Below are 19,886 nucleotides of genomic sequence, written 5' to 3' on the forward strand. Positions count from 1 at the left end.
TGAAAGTATACTAAAAATGTACAGTATGCTTTCCTTTATATAAAATTCTAGAAAATACAAAGTAACCTACGGAAGTCTAGAAAGCAGATCAGTGCGGGTGGGGCTTGGCAAGGAGGGACTCGGAGGGGTTTCAAAGGCACATAAACGGGGGGGGGGGGCGGAAGGATGCATGTGTGTGATGGACGCGTTCACCATCTTGACGGTGTTCTGGTTTGACATGTATATACATCCCAGAACTTACAGAATTGTAGAGTTTATACTCGTGCAATTCATGCATGTTAATTACACCTCAATTTTTAAAGTTATGTGTTCATACATTCTCTCCAACCTACCATTTCTCTTACCTCAGAGTGTCATCTCCTTTCTCACTTTTGGCTGATGATTTTTATTCATACTTCACTTAGAAGCAATCACAGAACTTTTCACAAGTTCACATTGTCTGGCCCATCACCCACTGTGTTTACTTTGCTCCAGGCAGCCTCTCCTTTTCAAACATCAGGGCCTTTGCACTTCTATTTGCCATGCCTTAATGTCTCCCCATCCTCATTTCTTTACTAAAATGTCTCTAAGGGAGGCTTATTTAAAATTGTAGCTACTGGGCCATTCCTCTGTTCTACTCTATTCTTCTCTTTCATATTTATCAACATGCTGTACAGTTTATCTATCTTGTTTACATTTGCATGTTTTCCCTCACTTGGAATGTAGGCTCCAGAGGTTTTTTTTTTTTTTTCCATTTTCCCTTAATTATTTGGGGATTACTACTGTATTCCAGGCAGTCTTGGGATATATTTGGCATTCAATAAATATTGTTGAGTAAATAAATGAATGAATGAGAACCAAAATAATGTATATATGATTAAAATAAAATCTGAAAGCCATCCTCCAGAGGTGAGCACTGTCGGTAGTGTGGTGTCTGCTTCCAGGCTGTGCTCTCCATAAGCATAGGTTCACGGACTCTTTTATCCCCACAGGTGCACACGCCCTGGGCTGCACTGCATGGTGTTCTTTCACCGTTTCTGAACATCTGTTTGTGTCAGTACATAAGTAGCTACCCCATTAAAAATTTTGGCTGTATTGTGTTCCATTGTGCGGGTAAGGTTATGATTTAAGTTTTCTGAAAGTTAACTCATTTTATTATACGCTATAGTAAACATTGTTGTCCATATTACTTTACTAGTATTTCTGTAGGCTAGTATTCCTGTAGGATAACTTCCTAGAAGTAAGGCTGCTAAATCATTAAACATGTTTAAAGTGCCACATGGCCCCCAAATATACCAGTTAACACTCCTCTCTCCTCAGTGTATGAGGTTCCTCGTTTTCCCATATCATCAACATTAAATATTGCCTGTGTTCAGTTTTGCAAATAACCGTTAATTTGGAAATGTGTGTGTCTTCATTTGGTAGGAAAGTTGCCCAGAGAGAGGAGTTGTGTTTAGAGCTTGATGTCTCTAGGAAAGGAAGGTGGGCTTGTCATCTTGGCCACTCCTGGAAATAGCTCATTCTAGTTATCTTCTTGTCAAGCGGAAGTGGGTCTCAGGGCTTGTTTCATTTAGTGTGAGTGTTAAGGGCAGCTGCAGCAGCTGGCCAGGCTAGGTTCACACCTTGTATGCTGTCCTGGTCAGAAAGGAACAGTTTCTCCTACCCAAAGCTACCGTTTGGGAAAAGGTGGCTTATTTTCTCCTAGACCCAATTAGATTGGCTCAACCACCCTATCTTACTTAGGAAAACAAGTTAAATAGAATCTTCTTTTTGGCTGGAAACTGCCCACTAAGTGGCTTTTAAATAGCGATCTGAAAAATGAGTACACTAAGGGGTACTGATTGGGCAGTGGGAACAGCATGTGCGAAGGCACTGAGGTCGCACACATCTTGGACAAACTGCAGGGGCACGTGGAGGATGAACCAAGCCCGCCGGGAAAGCAGGGGCCAAATTCCTTTAGGGAGACTCGTGCTGCGTGCGGAGACAGGCCTCCACCGTTTTGCTTCCTACTTTGGAGGACACAAGGCATATCTTGTTTCAAAGCTTCGCGGAGACTGAGCAAAGGAAAGGGGCGGGGGAGGGTCCTTTGTGAATTCGCTGCTCACATTTGGCAGTGGAAAATCGATCAAATGGACCTTTCGTAAGTGAAACGTTCCTCTTGTGAAGCTGTAAACTGTTAATACTAAGCCGGGGTGGGGTCAAAGCCAAACTGCGCAAATGCATTGCGCCTCCCAACCCGCGCTGGAGGGAGACCAGTCTCCATCCGGGGCTTGTGCGCGTGTGCGGCCCCAGGGGGCGGGGCCCGCGCGCGTCTCGGTTGCCTGGATACCGCTGCGCAACAATAGCCGCGGCTTGCGCTCCAGTTGCAGGTCTGAGCTTATAGCTAGAGCCGGCGGTTGGCCCTCATTTCCGAGGAGCCCGAAGAGGCGCGGGTAAGAGCCCTCGCCAGCCGCCCATGCCTCGTGAAGCCGGCCTGTTGGGTCGCCCCCAAACTTAAGACTCCCCGACTAGGCTCCAAAATCGGGAGCGCAGATCCCGGCCTGGCCCCAAACCCGGAGGGCCAGCGGCCCGGCCTCTGAACCCGTTGGCCGTCGCGGCTGTCCGGGCGCCCCAGGCTGACCCAACCGCCCTTCCTCCCTCCGCAGCACACCTAGATTCTTCCCAGCCCAGTCCTGGCCTGCGGAGAGCGATGCCGCTTCCCGACACCATGTTCTGCGCGCAGCAGATCCACATTCCCCCGGAACTGCCGGACATCCTGAAGCAGTTCACCAAGGCTGCCATCCGCACCCAGCCCGCCGACGTGCTGCAGTGGTCCGCGGGGTAAGCGCCCCGGGGCCAGCGCCTGGGAGAGCCGGCCGGTCCCCGTGCCCAGTCCTGCCTAGTGAATCCTCCTTCCTGGGCCAGTGGTCCAACGCTCAGGACACTTAGAGTACCGGCAAAACTTTCACTTTAGCATTGATGGTATCTACAACCTAAGTATCTATCTAGGAAGCATCGTGGTTTACTGACCACGAGACCAGAAAGTACTGCAAAATGTTCATTTATGTACAAAGCAATGACAACTCCGTCGTTGGAGAGTGGTATTTACTCAGGGAGCCTAAAATTTATAAAGGTTACACTGGGTGAAAAGTTTCAGCATGATATTATAAAATCTATCACTGTCCCTTTATTTTATTTGTAAAATGATTTTTACAAGGTGGAATCTTACGGTTATATTCCTTGTCTTCAGAGAATCCTTCCAGGACTAGGTGCCACTTGAGCTTATTGGAACCAGAGGGACGGAGGTCATGCTGGGGTAATCATCCCAAGGCTACTATAAGGTTAAACTCTGCCCAGCTTAGTTTACAGCATGTGAGGCTCCAGTTTCTTGCAGTAAAACATTCTAACCATCAGGAACAGACACTAACCTTTTTAAAGTCACAAGTCAACAGACCTTAGAACGATTAAAATAAACCCTGTTGATTTTACAGGAAAGCTCCTTGCCCTTTTTCAGTAAGCAGACTTAGACAATTCTGTAATCACAAGAATCAGTATAAATTTAACTTAATTTTTTTTTGTAATTAGCTTGTCGAATTCTGCTGACCTTCTTTATACTGAACGACTAAAGTGAATCAGTTTCCTGTGACTACTGTAACAAATAACCACCAAACACAACGGCTGAAAACAGCAGTTTATTCTCCTACAGGTCTGGAAGCCAAAAAGCCAAAGTCAGTTTCACCAGCTTACAGTCAAGGTGCCGGCGGGGCTGTGCTCTCTCTGGAGGCTCCCGGGAGAACCCGTCCCTCTGCTGGCCTTTTCCAGCTCCTAGAGCTGCATTCCTTTGCATTCCTTGTATTGTTTGGCTCCTGACCCCTTCCTCGATCTTCAGAAGTACCGTGACATCTTCTGCCTCCCTCTTCTAGGGACATTTGCGATTGCTTTTAGGAACCACACAGATGACCCACGATAATCTTCCCATCTCAAAATCTTCACTCACGTTGGCAAACTCCCTGTTACAATGTAAAAGAGGATCCACAGCTTCCGGGATTAAGACCAAGATATCTTTGGTATATTTTGGACCAGGATATCTTATTGTACCTACCATGCGAGGCTACTGGTTAATCCAGCACTTTGCCTTGGGACAAGTGCTTCTGTCAATTGCTTCTGAAAGACTCAAGGTTCTTGCCCAAAATTGTGGCTTCTGGTTTTAACCATTATTCAAGCCTAAATGAAAGATACGGCTCAGAAGAGTTTAGGCATACTCTACAAAACATTCCAAGATATAATCATTTTTTCTTGGAACATTATATTTGGTAACGCTTTAGAGAAAACTATTTTAAGCTTCACGTTAAAAGGCTTAATCGAGAACTTTCTGAATGTTCCATGCAACTGATTTCTCTCAAGAACAATTTTGGAGTTTAGGAGAAAAAGCAAGCATAATTTAATGCTTTATCTTTAAATATATCCAAAGCATTAAAATATATTTAAAGCATTATTTTTGTGCAGTGTGTGCACAGTGGGCTCCATGTGTCCCGATGCTCTCAGAGGAGAATGTGTCATGGAGAGATGCTGTTCAGAAGAAGGTGAATTGGTCTTTAAAAGAATTCGTAGGCAAGAGATTGGGGTTAAGACCAGGCAGAAGAGGAAACAGCTTATGAACACAGGGGCCGTGGCAAGGAAAAAACAACTGAAAACAAAGCAGGAAAGCAGGCTGCATGTGGAAGCGACTCCACCTGGAAGGCCCAGGCAGGCTTTCGGGGGAGGGTTCTTTCCAGGTGAGGTTGGCAGGAGGCAGAGCTGAGTCAGGCTGGGCCCCTAGCCTCTGCTGTGTCACAGCAACTAATAGGCGGGACCTTATTTTGTCACCATTGTGACATAATGCCATTGTGGATCTGATGCTGTGATGGCAGCAGGAACCAGTCAGGTCCTAAAGGCTTTTGCTCACCTGCGCCTTGAGAAACAACACACTCGAGAGCATGAGGCCCTAGTTGGCCTGGCCACTCAGGCCAGCTTCCCCGCCTCGGCACTATTGACGCTTTGGACTGGCCAGCTCTTTGCGGGGTGTGTGGTGTCCTGTGCATTGTGGATCCTCAGCAGCCTGTGAGATGCCCGTAACACCATCCACCCCAGGTTGTGAACAACCAAAATGGTCTCCAGACGCTGCCAGTGCCTCCTGGGGGTGGGGGCAGGACCAAGATCGCCCCCTCTTGAGAAGCACGGCTCGAGAGGCTGCATCGGCCGGGTGATGGGTTTGATGGGTTATGGGGAGTAAAGTCCACGAAATAGGTGAAAACCCTAATTAGGAACGTGGCAAAACTAAGCACCCGTCCCTGACCCTGGCCCTCTCGGTCCTCAGGTCCATCTGCTGCTTTCCTTTTGACTTTCCCTCGAACCATTAAGTTAACAAAATATGACTGGACTGTCTTAACAGCATGAAAGCAAAGTTGAATTTGAGGGATGGAGAGAAAAAAATAGGAGAGATGTAAAATTTCTTTTAGCCTATCAGACACCTATTTATCTACATTTTGTTACCTGTTCAGAGATGTTTCTAATTACTCTTATCTTCAGCGGTCACCTGTGGCCCTGGACGATTCAGTATTTGATTTTCCTGGGTATGTCATTTCTTTGGTGGTGGTAAAGTCACGAGGGTGGCAGATGATGTGACTTAGCGGCCTGCGTCCACTGGCATGTGCCCAAGGGGGTGAGTTTTGCAGAAGACGCTGCTGGCACCCCCAGCCCTACCCTAACCGGTGCCCCCTGGTTGTCGCCCCATCCTGACTTATTGCCCCAAGCTGTCTCCATGCCCTACTTGTCCCACTGTTAGCTGTTCATGTCCCAGAAAGGAATGGTCAAGAGAAAAAAACACTGAAAACAAACAAACAAACAAACAAAAACAGGCAGGAAAAGTGAAGGGTGAGGGAGGGTGACGCCTGATTTAGACAATCAGGAGATTTCCTTTTCTGGGCGCCTTGGAGCTGAGTAGGCAGAGATGCTTGAAATTAAACCCTTCAAAATGCAGGGCTGAGACGCCAGCTGTCAAAGTGGCATGATTAGACCACGACCTTGCACTTGGGGCATGTGGGGCCCTGACTTTCACCTCCTCTGGAAGCATCTCAGACCCCATGTGGCGTTTGCTGGGTAAGAGGACCACATGTTACGGGAGCCCCAGGAGTGCCGGGCGGGGTCCCTAAGACTGGGGCTGTCACCCCCGCTGTGCAGAGGACCTGAGGCCCACAGAGACAGGGAGGGCGGAGGGCTGTGTGGAGGAGCCCGGCCCCAGCCGGCGGAGCGCACCCAGCGTGCTGCTCCCTGATCACCGTCTCCCTCTGGAGTTGTTGATGAAAGCGGGTGACTTCAAGGGCTGGTTGTGGCGCTTCAGCGATGTCTGTTGTTGTTAGGTATTTCTCAGCTTTGTCAAGAGGAGACCCGCTTCCTGTAAAGGACAGAATCGAAATGCCGGTGGCCACTCAGAAAACAGACACAGGCCTGACGCAAGGACTCCTCAAAGTTCTGCACAAGCAGGTATGAGGGTCTTTGTTACCAGCCAGCTGAACTTAAGACAAAGCCTGGCAGAAACCTCCACCATCTCCACACAAGCCCACCGATAAAACTTCAAGGTTTATTCAAAGAAGGAATTTTGCGTTCAGTGGCCTTTCTCTGGTTTAAGGAACCCAAAATAGCTGTTTCTGATTATATAGAAATATAGTTTCTTTTAAATACCAAATTAAGATGCTAGGTGCTGCGGGACTTTAAAAAAAAAGGTCTGAAAACATGGAATTCCAGGCATGGGGGTTGTTGCTAAGATCGTTCTTGAAATATAAGAACAGTGCTAAGGGGATAATCTGCCACTTACTTCATCTGAAGGTCCGACTGCCGTCCTGAGGGCCCTGGGGACCCACCTTCTCACCTGGAGGGTTAATAGGAAGTGTGTTTTATCAGAGTGGCTGGGCCACTTTGCTAAAAGCAACGTCAGGGGAACAGCCCTGGTTTTTAAAGTGACTCGTCCCCATGATACGTCCTGAGGTCCTGTGTTCCTGTCCAGGATACAGTGACTTCTGAAAACAGGATTTTCCCATGGCTCCCTATTTTAAGGGAAAATGAATAACCACTGGAAAGGGGTAGTTTGGGAAAAGACATGACGAAATTGCTCAAAGCTCTCTCACACAGGAGCGCTAGCAGATCACGGAAGTTACTAATTTTCGTAGGTTGTCTAAAATAGGAGGAATACATTGATTTTCAGGTTTAAGATTACTCCCATTTAGCTGTTCACATGTTGAGGGATTGGATTTCATTTGATTTCCTGAAGTTTATTTTTATTGTGAAGTGTTTCCAACCATAGAGAATCATGTATGTACCCAATGCCTATACACCCATAATGTTAGTAAGTCATAACATGAGGCCGTATTTGCTTCACAGCCCTTTTGTCTTTTAAGAAGTAACTTGTTGCTGATCTCTAGTTCCCAGCCCCTCTCCCTCCCCGCGCACCCCTCCCCCACTGCCTCTCTCCACCCCTCCTCCCCTGGGCTAACGGTGCAGTGGATTCAGAGTTCTTCCCTGGACAGGGATGGGTGCTCCGACTCTATTCAAATATTCACAAGCGTTATATTACTTTGTGGATCTTTTAAACTTACCTAGATTGTCATGCTCTGTTTTCTCAACAGTGTAGCCACAAGGAATATGTGGAATTAGCAGATCTTGAGCAGAAATGGAAAAATCTGTGCCTGCCAGGGGAAAAATTCAGAGCTGTCTTGGAGTTGGATCCTTGCAAAAACAAAATTGAATGGATAAAATTTTTAGCGCTTGGATGTAGCATGCTTGGTGGGGTACGTACCTATAAATGGCATATTGATAATTCTGTGTAATCATAGGCTCAGCTTAAAATAACAGGTGTTTAAGAAACTGAAAGAATACTTTCATTACGTTAGTAATTTTGTCTTCCAAAGACCATTTTTTTTCCAGATGTTTATTGTATTTTAGGCTTATAGTTACTTTATTTACAGAAGTTCAATACATAGGAATGCTTCAATTTAAAAGACATTAACAGTAGACAAAATACATAGATGCTGTTAAAATACATTTAGGTCTTAGAAGAGAATGCATCAATGATTTTTATTAAATGATATGTCATTTTGGTCACACCTGTTTCCTCATCTTGTGCAAAGTTATTTTGTACAGTTATTTTGGTTTTTAGTTAAAATGTGTTATTAGTAACTAACAGATAAGGTGCCACCTTGCTGATGTTCAAGTACAACCCATCCGACTTCAGAATGGAGGCGCAGGCGTCCCTGCCTGCGTGAACTGAGCGGGTGGGGTGGGAGGGAGCGAGTGGGGCTGGGAGGACTTTGGCAAGACTTCCTTCGGGAATCTGGAATCTGGAATCTCTCTTTAGCTCAAGTGTTTGAGTTGTCCTGAGAGACATGGGGTCAAGTGCAGGGAGAGTTACCACTTTAAGTTTGTAAAGAAAGGGGTTGAGAAAAGAGAGCTAGCTCCCTTCACTGCAGACACAGCACACTTTCCTGCCCCCGCCCTTCAGTCTCTGGCCCAGAGCACGTAACTTGACAGTTCACAGTCCTTGCTTCACGGGATGCCCTCATCCCAGGTCCATGCCTAAGCCTCCTTAATTCCATTTTAACTTTCCGGAATTACCTTCTGTAATGCTACCTACCATGACCGCTAACACAGCTAATACCTGCAACTGACCTGCGCCCCAGCCCCCGCCACCCCCAGCCCCGGGCTCATGCTTCCGGGATCATACACGTCCTCCAAGAAATATATTATTTAATTGTAGTTGGCTTTAACTTTATGGAAAGGTAATCATGTTGTTACTAATCTCCTGGAGCTTTCTTCATTCCCAATTAGAGTTCTCTATTTATTCATCTGGATCATTATTGACCACTGTACTGCATTCATTTCCTCTGCTGAGCAGTATCCGCTGTGTGACTTCACTACAATTCAGCAGTGCCATTCATTGCCCCAGGGAGAAGAGCGGAGACCCCGGTAAAGCCAGGCGTTAGGCTGAGCGCTGCGATGACTTTTTTTTGTGTAACTGCCCGCGGGTGTTTCCAGTCAGCCCTGGGCTGGCTGTGCCGGAGAGGTGGTCACCTCGCACCAAGTGCCCTCCTGTGGGCTCAGAAGTTGCTGGGGAGAATCCCAGGGGGTGTTACTGAGAAGGACAAAGGCAAATTTAGTTATTGGAGAAAATTTTATGTTGCTTTGTTCATCTGGAACTCTGTGAAAGTGTGATTTTAATAATACAAAATGAATAACTAATATTTTATTTTATGATTTGTGCCTCTAAACTTTGTTGTGAAGTTTAGACTTTATAAGTGATGAAAAAATCAGAATATTTCACATTTGGGAGATCCATCTTTGTAATTTCTACCTCCCTAATCAGGAGAATTAGGCACTAAATTTAAAACCAAACCAACTCTGTTTTGCAAGATAAGGCCTCTTATGCACGGGCAGTATGTGACGCTAGATGGAGACATTTGTTAAGGGTGGAGCCTCCTCTAAACTGAATACCCGGGAAGGGACGGATAAACAGCGCAAACCTGTCACTTACCCCATCAGCCAGTGTGGGATCCCGCCCTGTCCCCTAACTGAGCCTTCTCTGCCCGTGGTCTCTGCTGTTGGCCTTTGACTCTCTCCTGGGCCCGGGGCCCCTTCCCGCTGTGGGAACCGCTGGGAGGAGGTTCAAGTGTGAAAGCCTCCTGCTCCTGCTTCTCTGCCAGGTCAAGCTCACAGCCTGGGATGCCAGCTCTGCCCTGGCCCATCCCCCGCCCCCACCAAGTGCAGAGCAAACAGCCGTGCTCTGGGGCTGCAGGGGCCGGAGGGCACCAGGCGCTATGCTGGGACTTGCTTTGGTGCTGTGCTGTGTGCCCACGTTTGGGGAATAGCCAGGAGGTTCTTACCTGGCGCTGTGATTTCTGGGGTATGGTGCTTCATGCAGTTTGGCATCTTAGCATTTATGCTTAAAAACAAAAGAATACAAAAAAACCCCAGCCTCCAGAAAGGAGCCAATGAAGAAGTGAAGCGAGGTGGGCAGGAGTAATTTACAGTGGCTTCTCTGCACGTAGGATGCTGTCAGGTTGGCATCCAGTCGCTCTGCGTCGACGTGACGGAGTGAGTCCTGCTGCTCAGGCTGCGGCGTCTCCCGGCTCGTGGCAGACACACTCTCCGAGCTCTTCGGTTTCTCTTCCAGGTCACTCCAGTTGGATGGATTAAGTTCTCTGCAGAGACTCGAAACCCTGCTCAAATTTCTGAGCCACACGCATCATTCATCCTTCGTTCCTTCCATGGATGTCTGTCGAGCCCTGTTCTAGGGGGCCTTGCTCTGGGTGCTGAGGGTTCTGAGCAAGCAAGACAGGCAGGCAGCCCGTGCCTGTGTGGCCGCCGTTGTGACATCCCCGAAGCCCTGAGCGCTGCTCTGGTTCTCACATCGAAAGCCACAAATGGGGCTGGAGCGTGGGGCGAAGGGGCCCCAGGCAGGTTGGCTGTGCGGTGCTGCCCTGGGGAAGCAATCACAGGTCTATGCTGTGGCCTCCACCTTACGTTCCTGCAGCACCATCAGTGATATTAAGCATTAAAGAGGTGGATCAACACTTTTCATTTTGTTTTTTAAGCATGGAGATCTTTCTCATAACATGAAAAATGTATGAACCAAGTCCTCCTCCCCGGCTCCACACACACTTACGGAGAAAGTACGTAATGGCAAGCTACGGGCCTGACTCGGATTAGGCTTTGAAAAGCACCTGCACTTCATCCTTCACAAGAGCATCCCTCTGCGTGTACAGCGGCAAATGTACACACGCGTAACGTACTTTTCCATCCGAGCGGATTGCTTACAAATGGCCATTATTTCTAGGGTTCTCTCCAGGTGCGGGCGTGTTTGGAGCCCTTTGCTTTCTCTTCATTCCTCCCAGCAATGCTTTGAGGAAAGTCCTGTTCTCCGAATCGTGGGATAGGGCGCTATGGAGAGGGAGGCGCGGCAGATGGAAGTGGTCAGGGGGGATCTGAACTCAGACCACGGACTCCAGAGCCGCCACTAGCGGAGTACGGCCTTGGGGTGGAGGGGCCCCTCTGGGGAGTGTGCCGCCCACAGGCTGGGATGTGGCCTCAGGGAGCAGGACTCCTAAAGTGGTCCCAACCCTAAAAAGTGCTAGGTGTCAGCCTCCCAGCTGCACTCATCCTGCGGTTCTCGGACCCTCATCCGCCCACAGCTGTGCTTCTGCATGTTGGGTCTGGTGTCCCTGACCCACCGAGGTGCCCGGTGGGCTGGGGGTGGCAGCCCCTGTCCTAGGGGTGGCGGTGACGTCTTGCTCACTCCCCGGCCTCTTTCCTCTCAGTCAGGTTCCCCTGCTGAGGATCTAGAGCTGGTTCTGAGATGCCCACGTGGCTTTCTGTTGCCCCTGCAGCCGGTGCAGACATACAGCTGCCGTGTGTGTGAGCCTCCGGCCACGGGCACATTTAGTACCTGCCTCCCACCGAGAGGAAGCAGCTGCTCGTGGGCCCCTGGGCTCCTGGGCTCACGTCCCACCCCCCTCCCCTGAGCTGAGCGTCTCCTCTGTGGGGAAGGAGGAGGTGGCAGCGGCGGATGCTGGACATGGTGGCCCATCCATCCCTTCAGCCTGATGGACTGGCTTCACTCCAGGCCCACACCGCTCCCCCACCCCCCGAGAGTGTGGGTCTCCCACCTGCACCGGCCACAAGGCCCACGACCGCGTTGTGAACTAGGAAACCTGTGAGGGTAAGGAAATGAGAAGGGTTGTGAAAACTGAGATTTGGGGTCAATGGCGCTGCGGGCTGCGGAGTCCGGTCTCCCTTGAGCTCACGCCACACCACAGGAGCGAGTCCCTATCTGTTCCTACTCTCATCAAAGGGTCAGCCAGGGTATCACCCGTGTTGTCATTCTCTGCAGCTAAAAGGGACACTGTGGGCGCTGTGAGGTGGTTCACGGCATCGTCATGAGAACCGCTGAAATTCTGAAATGACAGACCCACAGGACAGGCGCCGAGGATGCTCAGGAAGCCACAGGACCTCCATGCCTGTGTTTCTCGCGCGTCTCCAGGTTCACACGCGGCTCAGGAGTGAACCCTTGGCTGACAACAGTGCGGTCCCCTCCTCCTGGATGGATTACAAACCAGAGGAAAAACCTGCAGGAGGTCAAAAGGGACGTCTGCCAAGGAGGGGTCCTTGTGGCTGGTGAGCTGTAGCCTTAGGACCCACGACCCCCTGGAATTGAGAAGTCTGTTTCGGGCAAACAAACTCTCCAAACCAAGCAAGTTGCTTTGTGAATCCTTTTGGGTTTAAAAATTGCTGCAAATCTTTTTGTCAGAAGTGTTAACACCGGTAGCGTCATTGCGCCTTTGCAGAGTGATGCCAGGATGTTTGGATGGATTTCTTCCTTAAATACCTCTTCCTCGGAAGTGTTTGAACATCACGTCACTCAGATTTCATCTGCGGGCTCCTCACCAGCTGCTGCCTCCTCCCCTCCCTCAGTGAGGCCCCGCAGTTCCACATACATGACGACCTTCCTCCACCGTGTTGGATAAAACAGCAAAGTCTAACAAAAAACCCATCTCTGACATCTCGAGCAAGGAACCTGTGAAAGACACAACTTTGTCTTCTCCAAGTCCTCCTCCTTTCAGGGGCGTCGGTGTGCGCGGTGGTCCTTGGAGAAACGAATGCCATCATTTTTCTAATTAGAGCATCCTTCTGCCCCCAGTGTCAGGCTAATGTCGGAACTGTGTTGTCCCCGGCCCGGAATTCCAGCACAGCAGGGGCACAAGTCCCGGCCAGGGCAGGTGGGAAGTGGCTTTGCAGACGCCCAAAGCCCCGGGCTGATGGTGATGGGGGAGGTGGCTTCACACCCTCCGGCTGAACGCCTGGAATCCAGGCACCAGTCTGCCCGTCACTCACTCCCTGAGCCAGCCCAGTGGCCGTTAGCGGTGGTGGAATGTGTGGTCACCGCTGGGCTCAGGAGGCCGACCGCCTGCGTTGGGTCCCAGCTGGCTTACCTGGGGCAAGTGATTCAGCTTCCCTGGGCCCCGCTGACCTCATCTCACAAAGTTACTCTAACCAGTAGATGAGAGGCCCGGTTGTGCCTGGGACACGAACCTTGTTTCAGTCCTGCTGTCTTTCCCCTCCCCCTGCCGGAAGCACAGGTGATTTTTCTCTGATATTTACTGTGAGAACCTGGCCCTGCTCCTGGGGCTTTGAAGAAGCAAGCTGCTGTGTTCTAAGAGGACCTCAGAGAGGGAGCTGCAGGTGGCCTTCAAGGGCTCAGGGGGGACTTAGGCCAACAGCCGGCAAGAAGCCAGGGCCCCGGACCAGTCTTACAGGAAGTGAGTTCTGCCAACACCCTGAGGCAGGTTGGAAGTGGCTCCACCACCAGAACCGAACTCTGGCCACCACCTGATTGGAGGCTGACAGTGCTCAGGCTCCTGGCCCACAGAAACTGCAAAATAATGAATGTGTTCCAAAAAAAAAAAAAAAAAAAAAGATCTGGCTCCAGCCCTGTACGTGTCCTCAGGGACGCTGGTTTACCTCCCCCCAGTCTCTGTCCCAGGCAAGCAGGGCTGTGTGCGACCTTCCCTAAGTCTGCAGCTCTCCCTGGGGACTGTCCTCCACAGCCCTCCTTGCTCTTTCCTCCTGTGAGTGCAGCCCAGATTCATTCCCTCAGGAGCTCCTCTTGGGGGGTCCGAGTCTGTCCTACAGCCCCGCTGTCTGGGTTCCTCATCTTCCCTTAGGTTCTTCCTCCTTAGGTCAAGCTGTGAGATCAGCCATCTCACTACATTCCTGGAAACGTAACCCAGCTCGCGGGGGCCGCTCCCCACTCCTCTGTTGCATGTGTGCAAGTGATGGATCCTAACACTCGTCCAAGATGCTCTGTGAGGTCAGCACGAGAGCTAACACTGAGACCAGCCCCTCAGCTTTGTGGGCCTTCCCGGTGTGTCTGACACAGGCGGTGGCTCCCCCTACCCTGAGCACAGTTCCTCGCACCCTCGTGGCTTGATGGTGGGGGTGGTCAGCATGTTCTGAAGCTTGTGCCATGTGGAGGTGGGAAGGCTCCCCCGAGGACGGGCGTTCTGCTGAAAGTCAGGCATGTTGGCGGGGGTGGGGGTGGTGACTGACCCAGGCCTTCTACCTTCTGGACCTGTGACAAGGCCCAGAGCCAGGCTGAGCCCCACCTGAAGCCTGCACAGAGCCGGGGCGCAGTGGGCCCTGCCCTGCCAGTCCCCACCCTCTACAGGTGGTCTCTGACTGGGGACAGTCCGCTCCGTCCCTGTAGGTATGTCGTGAGGCTGAAGGGGCTGGAGGGTCTGCATTGGCTTGAGAGGTCCGTTGTCAATAGGATAGCTGCTTCCTCCTCATAAAATAAAATCTGGGAATTAATTGCATCTTGATCAAACCTTTCCTTTCTCTTTATGACAATTATAAATTCCCCTGGTTCTGAATTTGGGGAAAATTTCCGTAAAGCAAGTGTTTCTCCTGCTGCCGTCTTTGCTCGCTAGCGAAGCCCGGTAATAACTGTGTTCACACCCGGTTTGCTGTGTCCCTAGTCGCTGACGACCGCGATGAAGCACCTGTGTGAGATCCTGACCGGCGACCCCGAGGGCGGCGCCGCTTGCATCCCGTTCGAGACCTTCTCCTACGTCTACCGTTACCTGTCGGGACTCGACTCGGACATACCTGCCTCGGACACGGAGACCTATCTGGCCTCTCTGAAGGAGAACGTGTAAGTGTGAGCACACCCTGCAGCTCAGGTGTGTGGGGGGTCGGGGGCTCCCTTCCTCCCATTCTCCTCTGTCTTCAGACGACTTTGTTCCAGCGAACCCCGCCTCCGGCAGAAGGGAAGTGGCTCATTCTGGGCTCCGAGATGTGGCTCAGTGGTGCTGGACAAAGCTGGGCCGCAGGAGGGGTAACTTCAGAGGAAGGAAACATTATCTGTCGTTAAGAAACGTTATGGGAAATGTGTCTTTATTCTTAAGTACAGGATAACGGATGGTTTAAAACAGGGCATGTTCAAAAGTAAGATAGAATTCATTTCTCAACAATGAAACATGGAGATGAGTGGAGGGAGTGAATGTGTAGCCACCCCGTGCCCCCAGCCCCCAGGCTGTGCTGCCTGGAGGAGGGGGCTCGGGGGAAGAGCGGCCCAGCAGGTGGGGGTGGCTGTGGCCCCGCCTGGCGAGGTGGCTCTGAGTGCCGCCCAGAGGTCAGGCTGGAGGAAGTCTTGTGATCATTAGAAGGTGGCTCCCCCAGGCCCCCTGAGGCCTCCCAGCCCCTCCCGGCCACACCCCAAGTGCCCCCAACGGTCGTCCGAGCCGCACACTTTCCATCTTAAGCCCAAGACCTTTACGGAGTGCTGCCTCTGTGCAGGGATGTAGGGGGTGGGTTGGATCATAAGAGAGCTAGGGCCTGAGGGACGGTGATGGTGACGGTGACAGTGACAGTGATGGTGATGGGGCTGTCTCAGCCGCACTCCCCTGGCCCCTGAGAGCCTGAGCCCAGACTCTCGTCCCCTCGGCCTCCCCCACTGCCCCATCTGGGATGTGGCACGAGCCCCCATCTCACCTCCTCCTATTGGGACCCTGGCCACCAGCAGCCCTTGCCTCCGTGGCCTCTCCCCTCATGCTCCAGCCTCCCTGTCCCTCCAAACCACTTCCTCTCCTCCCTTCAAAATTGCACTCTCTTGGAGACCCCCACCACTGAGCTATGCCCCCAGACTCAGTGATCCAGTCTTTCTTTCCTGTCCACTGACATGGTAACCCTCTCCCCATCCCTCCCCTCCACGAAGCTATGACTCCTCGGTCACTCGCTCTGGACACCATCAAACCTCAGCTGGCCCCACACTCTGCCCTCTCTGACCCCCATCTCTTGGCCACCATTCCCTCATTCTCCTGGGCCCCCTCAGCGCGTGCCTATCCCCCACCCACATCCCACCCTCAGGCCCCTCCTCACCCTGGGGGAATCTGCCCCCTACCCAGCCATCTCCACTCCTTGAGCCCAGGGCATCACCCTCCTCTCTCCTGAGCCCTCCAGTGTCATCCCCACGTGCAACCCACTCCCCCTGCCTGCACCATCACCAAGTGTCCTCTGCTCAGGGAGGCCTCCCCTAAACGGCGCTGCCATAAAGCAGCACCTTCCTCCCTCCGTCCGTCCGTGAAGTCATCTTCCCTGCTGTGTATGGAGCACAGCCACGTGGGCTGCTCCACCAGCCTGGGGTAGGGTCTGCACGCTGAGCGGTGCTGGGGGGACATGTGTGGATGGACCCCACAGGTGGTCGAGGTGGAGGGGCATGGGAGCCCCTGAGGAGTTTGGCTTATGCCTAGTGGCACTAGGGAGCCACAGAAGGTCTTAGAGAGGGAACACAGTGGTTATTTTTGGTTAGAATTCTCCTTGAGTCGCAGATGTAAGGAGACTAGTTAGGAGGCTTCTGCAGAGGTCCAGACAAGAAATGACAAAGAAGGGAGAGGTTTTTCAGTGCTGCTTGGATTGGGGTGGTTGACTGGATGTGAGGAGTGAGGAGAGAGACTTCCAGGAATGCCCCAGATGGCTGTCGTGGCCTCCTGAGTGGACATTTGTGTGTCTCCCAGGAAGGACCTGGGAGAGGCAGGACTTGGGAGGCCCAGGGTGGGTCAGGGAGCTCAGATCTGGGCTGGACATCCCAGTGTGAGGAGACCACAGCCTTTGGGGAGGGGGCAGTGAGTGAGGAGGGGCTGGAGCGGGAAGAGGAAAGCTGGGGAAAGTGAGGCCCGGAAGGGCCTGGGCAGGAGAGGGCAGGAGGGCCTTGTCCAGTGTGGCAGACTCCAAAACTGTCCCATACACTGGCTATGGTGGTCACTGTGCCCCTGGCAGCAGTGATTTCAGAGGACTTCAGGGGACAGAGGAGATGAAGTGTGGCCTCCAGCTGCTGGGGTCTGGTTACAGACTCCTGGGAAGGGGGAGGTCGGCTTGACCTCCAGGAGGAGGGCTGAAGGTAAAGAAGCACACTTACCTGCCAGGTGGGAGGTCCTGGTCTATAACCAGGTGCCTTGTGCACCCTAGCTGAGGACAGCCCCCCACAAGGCTCCCAGGAAACACCTGAATGGACCTGGGCACCCTGGTTAAGTCCTCAGAGCAGGCAGGGTGCGTGAGCTGGGCTTTCTGAGTCATCCTTTGAGAGCAAATCCACCCCGCTCCCCACCACCTGCAAGCGCCTGGCCTGCGTGCTGGATGGAGGCCGCGAGCTGAGTGGGGAGCGCCCCGCCCCGACGCCCTGGCCTGGGTCACTGGGTCAGACCCCCCCCCGCCCACTCCACCAACGTAGACTTGTTAACTCGGCTGCTTTGTGCAGCAGGAGTGATTTCCTCTTTGTCTCGGCCGATTCAACAATCCTTTATTCATTCCATGACTCATTCATTCCTTGGTTTCCAAAGCGTTTCAGAGCCCTCAACATCTCCTTAGCGAATGATGCTGGACCCTGCCCTGCGCTGCCTTCACGGCCACTCAGGCGGCGAGAGCCCCGGCGGTGGCCCGTGGAGGGACAGGCCTAGCTGGGGGGCGGGAGCTCTGGCTGGGGGTGCCGGGGGCTGACCTAGCTCGGGAGGCTGGGGAGGCCCCAGCAGGTTAGAGTGACCTCTGCTGTTGGCAGAAGGATGCTGATGTGGTTGTTCTCAAGCCACGGATGGTACCTAAGGGGAAGAGTTACTGTATTTTGCAGGAAAAGGCCAAGTAAAATTTTACTCCATGGTTTTCTTTCGTTATGTGGTCAGTGGCTTTTCCCCGCCTGTGGGGAGCTCCGGTTGGCTTTCCTTTAGTATCAGCACAACAAGGACAGTAAGCGGGTCCTCCTGCTGCCTGAGCAGAGGCTGGGAGTCCTCACACCCAGGAGCACAGGTGCTCGGGGCTACTGGTGTGGTTCCTCCGAGACCCCCTCCACCTCCCCGCAGCCACAGTTGGGGGCTATTCCACAGGTGTTAATTCCCCTGGGCCTGTAAGAGGAGGTTGCTTTTTATGGTAAAATATCTTTTAGAATCACTAACTTGTATTCCTTTTGCTTTTAAAAGTGAGCCCTCAAGGCAGTTCTCATTTTCCCACTGACATTGAAAATGAACGTTGTTATGGTTCCATGTTTTTACATCTGCTGATGTTGTCAGTAGAAATTTACTAATGTTCACCATCTTTTAAGAGGTACAACTATCTATAGACAAAGAGAAAAATCAAAAGAGATACTATTGTCAATGCCAAAGTTTCACAGACTCGAGACAGTCCTTTGAGTTTTACTGGACCAATTTTTTAAACAGAAGGATATTTTTGTTATACTTGTGACTAAAATTTGAGTCGTCAATAAAGAAAAATCCATAACATAGTACTGCTTTTTTTGCCTAGGAATAAACACCCATTTTTTTTAATATAAGAAAACAGAATACTTTATTTTTAGAGGTAAGACTTACGATTGGAGCCCATAAATAATCAAAATTTTAAGGTAAAACTTACAAATTATACGGTGTTCCATAGAAGTTGTATTGTGTGCTATAAGAAGTTACTAATATGTGCCTTTATCTGTTTCCAATTTAGAGACTCTAAAAAGAATGGCATGATAGGACTTTCAGATTTCTTCGTTCTACAGAGGAAAATTTAGAAAACCTCGAAAAAGAAAACTCAGAAGACATAGGCCGTTAATACAGAGAAGAACACAATTTAATGTCAAAATAGTGCTTTTTAAAACCTTGGCACCAAATACAATTTGTCATTAACCACATACATATGAAGTGTGAGTTTTTTCTCGTAGCAGAATGTGGCCGATGTGTCATGGGGGCCTATTTAATGATTATTCTTCACCAAGTCCTTCTAAGAGCCTGAAATGCAAAACATCCTCCGCAGCGAAATGATCTTTTTGAGTAGAACAATCTTTGGCCACTGCAGAGTGTGGAGGTGGGGTGGGCAGTTCAAAACCAGCTGTTTCTCCTCTTCCTTTGAAAGTCTGACCAGCAGGAAGGCCGATGACCTCTGCTCCCTGCTCCTGCCAAAGCCGGATCTTCTGTGACAGGAGGGCCTGGGGGCTCGCTGGCTGGATGAGCAGCAGGGCTGGGAAGCAAACTGGACAAGCAGCTTGGACCAGCACGTGGTCTGCTGGACGGAGGCAAGCATCCGAGACCCTTTCTTGCTTTCTTTATATATAAAGTCTCAAACTGACAAGGCCAATTAGTACATCTCAGACTGTTTTTCTGAGAACGTGGGAATGGTTGTCTTGCTGGTTCTCTGCACATTTATCACACACCGTGCTGATAAATGATACAGGTTTTCAAATACCTTGAAAACCCAGAGTTAGGAGACGCATTGGCAGTTACCCTAAAAAGCATTTCAGTTTTTGCACTGAGGCATGAGGTATAGTTTTCATCTGAACATGAAACTATGGTACTTGAGGTGATCATTTGCCTGGGCTCATGGCCGCCCCCGCCCCGGGAATGGACAGTGGAGTCTCTTCATCAAATTACAAGTAACTTTTCAGAGTCGGAGTTTTAAAAGCTTTTATAATTTTTGAGTTGCTTTAAACCTTCTCAAAACTCACTTCCCCCTAAAATTTTAGTATTTTATCCTTCTATGATACTCCATACACGGGGATAAGAAAGAAGACACCCTAGGTTTTGCATAAGAGCAGTGGGAAGTCGTGTGGAGTCACTGGGTGTGCGCAGGGGAAGCACTGAAGCAAGAAGCGGCGTGCAAAGGAAGGGTGTGCAAAGGAAGGGTGTGCAAAGGAAGAGTGTGCAAAGGAAGACAGACGAACAGTGGGACATCCCCGTGAATATGACACTGACCTGATGACAGACACAGAGTTTTGTGTTTTTTTTAAGCCAGATGATCAGCCACCTCAGGAGGCTCACTGGCAGGGAGCACAGGACGTGCGCATGTGACAAAGAGACGCTGGCCTGCCCATCAGTCAG

The 19,886-nt window shown here is 50.9% G+C and overlaps 1 protein-coding gene across 1 annotated transcript; it reads left to right on the forward strand.

Annotated features, from left to right (window-relative positions):
* Positions 1-1,103: 1,103 nt before the first annotated feature.
* Positions 1,104-19,187, forward strand: ROPN1L (rhophilin associated tail protein 1 like). The gene is made up of 6 exons (XM_010981972.3): positions 1,104-2,411; positions 2,625-2,799; positions 6,357-6,480; positions 7,620-7,781; positions 14,520-14,695; positions 18,520-19,187. Exons 2-6 carry the CDS (start codon positions 2,669-2,671, stop codon positions 18,581-18,583), a joined length of 657 nt encoding a protein of 218 aa, XP_010980274.1. The 5' UTR covers positions 1,104-2,411; positions 2,625-2,668; the 3' UTR covers positions 18,584-19,187.
* Positions 19,188-19,886: the final 699 nt, after the last annotated feature.

This window comes from Camelus dromedarius, chromosome 3 (genome assembly GCF_036321535.1).
Source record: "Camelus dromedarius isolate mCamDro1 chromosome 3, mCamDro1.pat, whole genome shotgun sequence".
Classification (NCBI taxonomy): Eukaryota; Metazoa; Chordata; class Mammalia; order Artiodactyla; family Camelidae; genus Camelus; species Camelus dromedarius.

Bases quoted from the DNA above. Each gene is read 5' to 3' on its own strand.
- ROPN1L (XM_010981972.3), top strand. From the start codon at position 2,669: ATGCCGCTTCCCGACACCATGTTCTGCGCGCAGCAGATCCACATTCCC. The intron at 7,782-14,519 runs GTACGTACCTAT...CTGTGTCCCTAG, and splicing joins GATGTAGCATGCTTGGTGGG to TCGCTGACGACCGCGATGAA. The intron at 14,696-18,519 runs GTAAGTGTGAGC...TTTCCAATTTAG, and splicing joins GCCTCTCTGAAGGAGAACGT to AGACTCTAAAAAGAATGGCA.